Below are 10,629 nucleotides of genomic sequence, written 5' to 3'. Positions count from 1 at the left end.
ACCAATTTTGTTATTATGCCATGTTTTCCATTTGTCCCAATAGTGTACTTATACTGTAGGCTTACACAAACTGATTGGCTATCTTTCTCCTTTTATCCTAGATGCCATGTCTGTGGAAATGAAAATGGCAAGTCTTCTGATTGGGTAAGTATAACTTGAATAGATTTAAGTGAGATAAATTAAAAAGACCAAAAGAATATACAATGTACCAAGGGAATTATGGCTGGTAATTGCAGGGAGGGTCAAAGTCATGTTTTGTGCTTTGATTGTTAAGACAGAAGCACCCATATATAAATGAATATTAATCAATATATAGTTTTGTTATTTCTTTTCTAGGTAGGATGCAACTATTGCTATCGATGGTACCATGTGGTGTGTCTACCTCATACTTTCAACCGAAAGATAATTTGAAATTTTGATTGGAAATGTATTTTCTGCAAGCAGTACTTTACTAAGTAAAGAAATAAACACTTTAAATTCATAAGAAATAAACACATTAAATTCATTTTATATGTAGAATTCCATTTTATTTTTTTGTCTCAATATTTACAAGCTGTCATAGAAGGAAACGGATCGGAAATCTTTTTAGATTTTTACTTGAAAATTTCGATTTTATCATCGCAGAGTAACATATATTGACACTGTAATTGACTTTTGACTAGCCATGTGCTTTACTTCCGCGTACGTCACGGTTTGTTTACTTCCGGTATATTCAGAACATGCGCAGTGCGAAACCTAACTGTGGCCGGTAGAAAAAATCGCTTACCATTATTTGGAACAGTATCGTTAAGTTGTTGACTGGCGATATAATAAATTATCAAATACTAATTCCCGGTGTTGAAAACCTGCGTCCGGTGCCCTGTCCGACAGTGGGTATCCCCGTGGGAAAACCCGTTTACTATTTATAGTACAAATGAAGAAATTCCGCGTTTTTGGAAAATTCCGCGATTCCGTCTTTCCGCGATATGACAACACCGCATATCTTATCACTTGTCTTAAACCAGCGGCTCATCAAATCACGTCAAAATGAAGCACCGATCGAATCATAACCAACGAATGAAATATGTTCCTTCACCATATCCCCCGTATTTTACACGGGCCCTGTAGGCTTGAATTCAATATCGCTAGGTCACATGAACATCTACAGTGAGTTCATCCATCTATCACAAAGTGGACATCTCGTGTCCCTGTACTAGTGCAGATACATTTCTGACCCGACCGATTTTGTAAGGGGTCATTCATTTATAACATACGCATTGGGGAGGGTGAGGGGTCAGTGCAATTGCGTACTGTAATGCTTAATGTATACGAAAAAATGGCCGATTTTGCGTACAGAGGGGGGGGGGGAGGGGTTGAAAATTCAAATCTTATGCGTACGAAATAAATGAATCATCCCCGAACAGGGAAGCAACTGTTGACATACAGCCTGCATTAGCACATGAGTTCAGAGCAAAAAAGACCACAATAAAAAAATATTCCATGTAAGGATTCTATTATATTCAGCTCTCTTATCAGTTCAATTGAAATGTTGAATACAGTTGAAGGAAATTTCGGCCACGAGTGCAGAGCCCCATATATATTATGAACATGCACAAACACTTCCATTGGTTTCAATTCATTAGTACATATTTACAAACACCTAGGAGATTTCTGGTAAATTCAATTGAAGTCACTGATGTACGTACCCGCTATCGTTATCGAATAATCTAAAAATAAGCATATTAAAGGGATTTCCCTTCCCAGAAAACATAATTAAATGAACTTACTATCTCCAGTCACTAAAACGCTTCTATTTTGATGGAATCAATCAGAATTGGAAAAAGCGAATTCAGTTTTCAGCCTTAAAGAGCAGGATTATCCTAATTCTACTTGCTTTCATAACGCACCAACAACTGTAATCATTTCAAGACACGGATACTTTAGAATCCGAAATGAGCTGGCTAGTAGGGTAATGACCTAAGGACTAAAGCCAGCCTTAGTAACAGCCGTTGGAACTAATGGTCCAATTCTGTAGAGAAGGTATGACCTTAAGAGTTAAGGGCTTGTGCCCTGCATTTGATGTTGTCGCATAGAGCCAAAACATTTTCTCATATTACAAAACTAGTGCGAATGTTATACGTACCAGTAAACCAACCTAATCCGGATCAGTAGACCTACGAAATTTATCCGAATCAAACCATCTATTTTCTAGATGGATTTTAAAAACAGTGGAACCTCGTTACAGCGAACTTCACAGGACCAATAAGTCAGTTCGTTATAACCTATTCATGTAGTGTTATATCCAGTAGGAAATTAATTTTAATTTTTCTTATTTGGGATTGGGACGAAATATATTTGTTATATCCGATGAATCGTTGTATCAGACTTCATCAAAACGAAGTTCCACTATATGCCCAGAGAAGATGAAAAATCTATTTTATCAGATTATACTGATTGGGATGACGTGGTTTGACTGCATCAAGGTCCATTCAAACATGATTACACAAAAATAAACTAGATTAGGCTAGAATAAATGATACCTTTTTTCTCCACCCGCCATAGAAACCAGGCAGGTTGGTGTTTTTTTCTTATTTATTAAAAAAAAACAGATTTGTGGAAACTCGGCACCAGGCAGATTTCTATTTAAAACAAATTTTTGTAATTTTTTTCAAATAAAAAAGATAAAAATTTCCAAATATGGACATAAAAGGGCGGGAAAGACTCAAGTTATAACGAACTGACTGTATATTAATGTTTTCAAATGAAATATTGCCATCCGTACCAAATAACAAATAAAGGACCAATGGTCCAGTGGCTCGCCAAACTGGTGTGAAGTAAACAATTTGTCATGTATGCTACTAAAGTACTTATAAAAGTACTTACTAAAGTACTTAATTTGCTTTTAGTAGGCAAAATTCATTTCATTGAAAATTAAAAAAGAACAGGAGGCCCAGAGAGTGGTTGCCCATAGTTTCGTCAAAAGCTCTGGCATTCCCAAAACAACCAATCATAGCGTGGGTTATCCATAATCACGTCAGTGCTCGACGACATAGCTGTGCCGTGCCGTGCCGTCAATATGTGCCATAGTCTAGCCATAATCTTTCAAGGAATCCTTGAATCCATTGTCATTTCTTTACATCAAATGACGGAAATATTGGACAGCGCAATAAACTTGATCTAACATTTATTATTACAAATAAGTTGTATACTGCGAAAACCGATCACAAAACCAAACAGTCAACTCCTTCCGTGGCCCCAAGTGTGAGAACGAAGCTTCTACGTACATGGTAAACCAAAGTTATTTTTCCAAAATGAAATTCGTTACGGGACACCAATAGCCAAGGGACCTAAAAATTGTTCATGGACTCATCAGCATCATGTTCAATTCTAGTCTGAATACCAGTCGTTGTTCCCTACAACCTGACGCTAAAGTATCATATAGAGGTTAACTCCTGTTAATTACAATGCAACAACTGATTTTAGTGTCAAATCAAACCTTTGTACTCAAATAAATTAATTAGTTACCTTGTTGTCTTAAAAAACTTGTTTTATAATAATATTTTTGATGATATAAATCGTGAACCAGAGAATTTATTGATTTGATTTGAATTGATTGCCACAATCGGGATTTCCAATACGGACTAAATTGATAAAATGTGAAAATTCAATATGTCTCTCTAAAATTACTCTAAATGTTATTTTTTGTTGATAAAACGCATACAATTTGGTCAATTTTACCTAAAGAATTTGAAACCAGAATAATATCTGCATTGGCATCAAATGTCAGTCCAAGTTCAAGTCCGAATCCGTAATTTATACTCCCATCATGCAACACGAAAAGCCGCCATATGTGTTATGTTGCTTCACTTCAACTATTTTTTGAGGCAACTAGGCAAAAGTTTCGAGTTACTACGATCGTCAAAAGCTACTTAGGATTACAAATTTATGCACAAACAATAGTTAACTTACATTTGATTACAGAACAGTCAGTTTGAGGTAAGTTGATGTTGTTTTAAGGGGTGAAATAAACGCTCAAAGCCTCATCCCTCAAAATGAGGGACGAATATTAACCTTATATGAGCACTTTCGCCCTAGACGATGTTTGTGGAACTACGACTAGGTACTACTCTAATGTCTATTTATTTTTGATTGTCCACGATCTTTTAGGGATATTTCGCTTAGTTTTGGGTGTGCATACCTCAAATAGGTTTTAATTGAATCAGCAGTGTTGTGCAGTCCAGATAAATTATCGTTTTTATATCCATTTTACACTGTTTTGAAGGATTGATGAATATTCACGAAAATTGAGCTTTAAATCGGCGAGAAAGACCGCCATTTTGTTCGTATTTGTTTATTTCTTTATGCAAATGAGCCATTGCACACATGCGCAATGAGGCGAGGATGCGTCAATTAGTATATCATGAATGAAGCAGCGTCTTGTCACCAAGAGACCAATCAACGACTCACAATACTACCCTAGAAAGCTGTTTTAGTAAATAAACATGGCTTTGTCAAAGCTATCAAAACAATGCGGTTTGGAAATGATTTAGGCCTAGCGCAACCATTGCGGCCGTACCCGTGTAGTGAAACACGTGCGAGCAATGTACTCTCTCCATAAAAAATAAACTTACCCAGATCACATGGTAGACACTGCTCATTTGCATAAAGAAGTAAACAAACTGGAACAAAATGGCAGTCTTTCTTGCCGATTTAAAGCTCAATTTTCGAGAATATTCGTCAATCCTTCAACTCTGTACAAAATGGATATAAAAACGATGATCTGTCTGGACTGCACAGCCCTACTGATTTGATTAAGACCTATTAGAGGTATGCACACCCAAAATTAAGCGACATATCCCAAAAAGGTTGTGGACAATCAAAAATAAATTTCAACCTGACTTTAGAGCATTCCGGGTGGCCTAGCTCAGTCAGTTTTGGTAGTACATACCAGATAAAGGTCTTAGTAGGACCAGAAAGGACTGGCAGTCGACCTTAATCATCATTTTCTAATCCATTTGAAACTGTATTGAAGGATATCCAAAAAGTCTTCACTGAAAGGGGTTAAATGAAGAGAAGTGACTCCATGATTTGAAAGTTTAACAATATGTTTCCATGCCTACGTACCAAACTTCAGTTTGTAGGCATGGAAACATATTGTTAAACTTTCAAATCATGGAGTCTATTTTCTCTCAAGAACCCCTTTCAATGCAGACTTTTTGGATATCCTTCAATACAGTTTCAAATGGATTAAAAAATGTTTAAGGTCGACTGCCAGTCCTTTCTGGTCCTACTTTATCAGGTATGTACTACCATAAATGAGTTAGCTAGGCCACCCGGAATGCTCTCAAGTCAGGTTGAAATAGACATTAGTTCAATTCAATCACTGTGAACATCAACGGCCTAAAACCTTCACCAGTGATACTGTCGCTAAAATCTTTTCTTTACTGCAAGGATTCAGTGGAGTGGTGCGCGTGTCACTACGATGATTTTCTCCTAATACAAAATAATAAATATCTGCTCAAATTAAGTTTTATGTTCATCCGGCAGGCCAGATTTTATTCTTAAATCAAATTCACACCTGCTTTTCGAAGGGAACCGGCCGCCAGGATTTTATTTTACAAATTTTTAGCAAGATTGTTTCCGACCCGTCCGCTGCGGAGAAACAAGGTATCATTTTTCTAGCCTTATCATCATCCTTATCATCATCGGGAATGATCGATAATTTTTTCTAAATTATCAATTCACCCCTATAGATCTCGGAAAAGTTTTGTAATAAAAAAGCAAGATTCACTTTGAGGGAATGAACATATATACTTCACAGCAAAATCGTTATCATCTATGGTTTCATACACGTGATATAAACTAAATATATAACAGTCTCCAGTGATAATCATAATCATAATATGAACTCATTTCCATTTCATTTTTCACTCCATTGCATGTAATACTACTTACATAATACTCAAATCTACATTTTCATAATAAAAGTAAATAAACTTAACTGGCGAAATAAAATCACAAACTACATGTAAAATGAATTTCTGAGAGGGACACAATTAACAGGCCGATCGGCAATTTATTGCCATAAAATGTTAATGAATCCTGGAGGCTTGATTTTCACGTAGACTAGAAATATCCAGACGAAACAAACAATCAAAAACATGTCACTATAGAGATTCTGAAATGTTTGAGCCTTATGATCTAGCTAGGGCTTTTCCAAAAGACCTTTTGGCACATTGTTCTTTCTATAGGGCAGCTATATAGCTATATAGAGGTCGTGCAGCTATGGACTTATTCGTGTGAAGATGCCAAATTGATGGTCAAACATGATGGTAGATTTAGCCAACAAATCCCAAAATTTTGGAAATAACCGTTATTACCTTTAGTCTGCAACCTGACAGACAAAGATGTCGTTTTGCAAATAATGCGTTTTGATACATTTTTCAACTAATTCAAAAAAAATTATTTTAGATACATGTACAAATGTTTCAAAAGGCCATACAGTGTTGACAAGTGTTTGTTGCAGTGTAGTTGTATTATATGTAGATGCAATGTCATTGACACTGTTATACTATGTAGATGCAATGTCATTGACACTGTTATAACCCAAACGCTTAACTTTATGAGTACATTTTGTAAATGAGTAACAGCGTTAGAATGTCACTGCATTTACAGTCGCATCTTGTTGATTGTGACTATTGTTAGCTTTTCAGAGTTTCTAGTAACGTTCTACATACATGTATAATGAAAATATCAAAAATCTTTTAAAAAGTTTTAGGAATAATAAATTTTCTTCTAATTTGTACTTTATTCTCTTGTCAAAAAAGATATGAAATTTACTGTGCTGCTGTGCATCCCATTCTTTGGAATTCATTTCATTAGGTTAATAGTTGGACAAAAAAGGTTTTCACTGCAAGACAACAATTTTCCCAAATATTCTAGAAGAACCGTTAATGAACCCGTTTTTCTCTAAAGCCTGCACCACACAAACATTAAACATGTTCAATATCTATCATCTGACGCCACGGTGGCAAAATTGTAGCGGTTTCCGAGGGCACACATTCCCGATTTTGTCAGATCGCTGGCCAGACTATGTATTGCCTCGACAATCCAGCAAAATTGAGGAAGCGTATAGAGCTTAAATAACTGTTATTGCCTATTCTATACCTATGGTTGTACTCATAATAATAAATCGTAATCAATCTTGATTGTTTTATACTACAATAATGGATTAAACATTAATTAGAACTTAGGAAGCTGAATTCCTTTTAATGCTCATTTCGAAACTCACCAGCTGCAGAATTCAGAACTCACTGGCAGAATTATTAAGTCTAGATATTTAGATTAACCAGGAAAATCGGACCCCTATACACAGTGATACCGAAAATTCGTGGAAGAGCTGTGTTAACCGCGTGTAGAATAAATATACAACAAGACGAGTAGTACTATATAGGTTGATTATTTCATTTGACGCACAAGCTTTTGCTACTAATGTATAGTAGCTTCATCAGGTGAACAGTGATACTGGTTATCAAGTGTGGGGCTACATTCTAAAAGTATGCCAGCTTTACATTAAGTTGAGCAAACTGAACTAATCCTTAAGGTACCAGTTGGTTTTTATTCTCTTTTGTTTTACCTCATGGAGGGACAAACTTGGAATGTGTTTCGACGAATAACTCAGCTGACATAATTACAGCACATGAAATACATAGAAAAGCATCAGCAGTGCAGAGTTAATATAAAAAGTCTCACAAATTTACACACAAACATGATATGCTTGCCACCTTTGTCCGCAACAAAAAATTTGAAATTTGTAATACAGAGCAAGGAATCTCTTGTGAAAAAAGATATTTCACTTCGAAAGAAGATTTTGCAATCAAAAAAATAAATTATACTATACTCCATCGTCACAAATGGCAAGTTATATATACAAATTATATATGTATATTTACGCACGTGAATATTCCCTCGAAATTTGCTGAAAAAAAAAACAGCACCACTTAGTTATAAACAGTTTGTGACCTACGCGCAAAATACAAAACCGCTGATTCCCATCTTAATAGCTCTAATGCTGTTTTTTTTTTCGATGTAAATTCGTGCATCAATAAAACTGTGCAATCACATCACCGGCCTAATAAGATACATTGATGCATTGTTTAATCTTTGGTATACAAACATATACAATATTTCTATCTGTAACGTTTGTATTGCCATCTATATACAGCATTATCGCCCAACCCTTTTTTCGGCATAGATAAAAATCTTCACCATCAATTCAATGGGTGACATCCCATGCAAGTGATGCCCATCTGGATCATTACGGATCGATCCGGCAATGCATCACTCATCTTTCAAACAATAGATACTGGTCATAGAAATCAAGTTGAATTATAGCACACATTAATGTCTTCTAAATAACACCATACACATCCAGTTACTCAGATCAACACCAATCAGCGATGTAATCAAAATCAGCAAAGTGTTTCTGTTCATCCACAGTTAATGTTCGGGAATCTTTTGGCGGAGTAAGGACGGCTTCTTCGCAAGTGAATTCCTCATCAAAATTGCTGACATCCTCCATACCTTTCTGTAATCGTGAAAACCAGAATTCATTTAAAGTAACCTTACATATGAAATAAAACTAATTTTACTCATTTTGAGTAAACCTTTATTGAAGAAACTTACCACAATTGGAATGAATGGTGGAGGAACTTTTCTCATTAGTAAATCATCCCAATTCAAGTTCTGAAAATAGAGTACCCAGTAGGTGAAGGTTTCAAACATTCATCTCAATGCCCCTATTATTACTCAGGAGCCGGTTCGAGTCAATAATGATAACTTGGATAATGCAAACAAACAATATTGCGAGTTCTACCACAACATTGGGTTACACATGTCAAAAATCATCATATTTTGTATACAATATAAGTTTTACCTCAACGGACCAAGTTAACTTGGGCAGGGCTGCCAACCTAGTCCTTGTGCTGATAGGAATTGAAGTAAATTTTAGGAGGAACTTTGAGGGGTCAGATAGGAACATGCTAATACAAGACTATGCAATTTCTAGGTTCGGGTATTCAGGTGAACAAAATAACTACAGATAGGAACATGCTAGTGCTTTGGGTGTCGTAGTGACTTTTTAATCGATTTCTTTATAAATTAGCAATAAAACGTATTTCCATAATAAATTTATTAGAAATTATTTGAAAAACGTATTTTTGAAACCATTTTCAAGACATCGGGGTGTTTGCATTCGAAAATTCGTATTTTCTTTACTCAGTCGGAACGGCGCATGTATTTTCTTAGGCCAGACGATTCCAAAATCAGAACAATCGGCTAGAACAATAAACTAGATATATGTAAAGAATACCCCTCAGCCAGTGAGTGAGTCATGTAGAGAATGCAAAATTGTAACAGGGAACATTTCGTTAAAACTTAGTTTCATCTCACAAAATAGGTTCCCATACGACTGTGGTGGCCATCTTGGATAACATATATGCATCAAAAACACTAGGGTTGATCCAGCCTCCTCCTGCTTTTAATACACATACCAATTCATACGAAAATAGTTAACAACTATAGATTGTAGAGTAAGAATGAGGTCCATAATGCCTATTTCACACAGTAATATGGTTGCTTTCGATGACTTATATGTGTCAAAAATTTAAGGGTTCATCCTCCTCCCATCATAAAACCACTTTTCAAGTGTGAAGAAAATCAGTCTAAAACTTGACCCCTTAAAGCAGTCACAAGCTCCTAATTGGCAATTTAAGAGACCGACAGAACTGCAGCGGTCATCTTGAATGACCTACATGCATCAAAAACAGTAGAGTTCATCCTCCTTATGCCTTAAATCCACACACCAAATGACAAGAAAATCGGTATAAAACTGTAGACTGTAGAACAGGAACAAGCTCAAAAATTGCTATTTCACACACCAAAATGACTGTGGCAGCCACATTGGAGGACCTATGTATGTCATAAAACAATAGGGGATATCCTCCTTCAACCGAAAACAAATATATGGAGTCACAAGACAATCAACCAAAAACTACTGTAGAGCGGGAACAACATATGCATGGCCACCCACCCGCCCGGATGTACAGAAAGACACATGCGACAGCAATACCCCTCGCATCCAACGGCTGAAGGGTAAATAAAAAGTGTGAATATTTTAAACACACTCAGTATGTCTATAATTACCCTAAAGAATGCCTGTTTCTTCACATCTTCAGCGTCACGCTCACTGGATCCGAGACGTCTTTCAGGATTACGCCGTAACAGCTATACGCAACAATGAAAAGCATTCATGCATGAGGTATATAATAAAAATATAATGATTGTTATCTAGCAAAGAAAAGTGGTAAGGTATTCATAGAACAGATAATATAACTCAAATTCAAATACTCGTATTGAAGGTAACATTCAACTTCAGTTCAGAGATTACACTCAAACACAGTTCATCTTACATTGTACTTATGCCTCTGTCAAACCGTTATCTGTATCCATCCTCAAGACAGACACCCATTATCCTTATGAAATTCGATATTGCCAGCAATATCTTTTGCTGGCAATATCATCGATTTGCTCACAATTTCAGGCTCAGACTAGATAGCCCATCACCTGGTGAGACAGGATCACTATTCAGAC

The 10,629-nt window shown here is 36.1% G+C and overlaps 1 protein-coding gene across 4 annotated transcripts in view; it reads right to left on the bottom strand.

Annotated features, from left to right (window-relative positions):
- Positions 1-5,278: 5,278 nt before the first annotated feature.
- The window catches only part of LOC141909361 (serine/threonine-protein kinase N2-like), a 70,418-nt gene continuing 65,067 nt past the window's right edge, over positions 5,279-10,629 (bottom strand). For 3 of the 4 annotated variants that reach the window (XM_074799802.1, XM_074799804.1, XM_074799803.1), the window contains 3 exons: positions 10,183-10,263; positions 8,665-8,724; positions 5,280-8,566 (listed from right to left, as the gene is read on the bottom strand). In XM_074799802.1, the coding sequence (XP_074655903.1) occupies positions 8,423-8,566; positions 8,665-8,724; positions 10,183-10,263 (285 nt within the window). In that variant the 3' untranslated portion in view covers positions 5,280-8,422. Of the gene's footprint in view, positions 8,567-8,664; positions 8,725-10,182; positions 10,264-10,629 lie in introns of all 4 variants that reach the window. The other variant, XR_012619702.1, reaches the window with a different exon arrangement.

This window comes from Tubulanus polymorphus, chromosome 7 (assembly GCF_964204645.1).
Source record: "Tubulanus polymorphus chromosome 7, tnTubPoly1.2, whole genome shotgun sequence".
Lineage (NCBI taxonomy): Eukaryota > Metazoa > Nemertea > Palaeonemertea > Tubulaniformes > Tubulanidae > Tubulanus > Tubulanus polymorphus.
The sequence above is the reverse complement of the archived record's forward strand: the minus strand, read 5'-3'. Positions and strand labels throughout refer to the sequence as shown.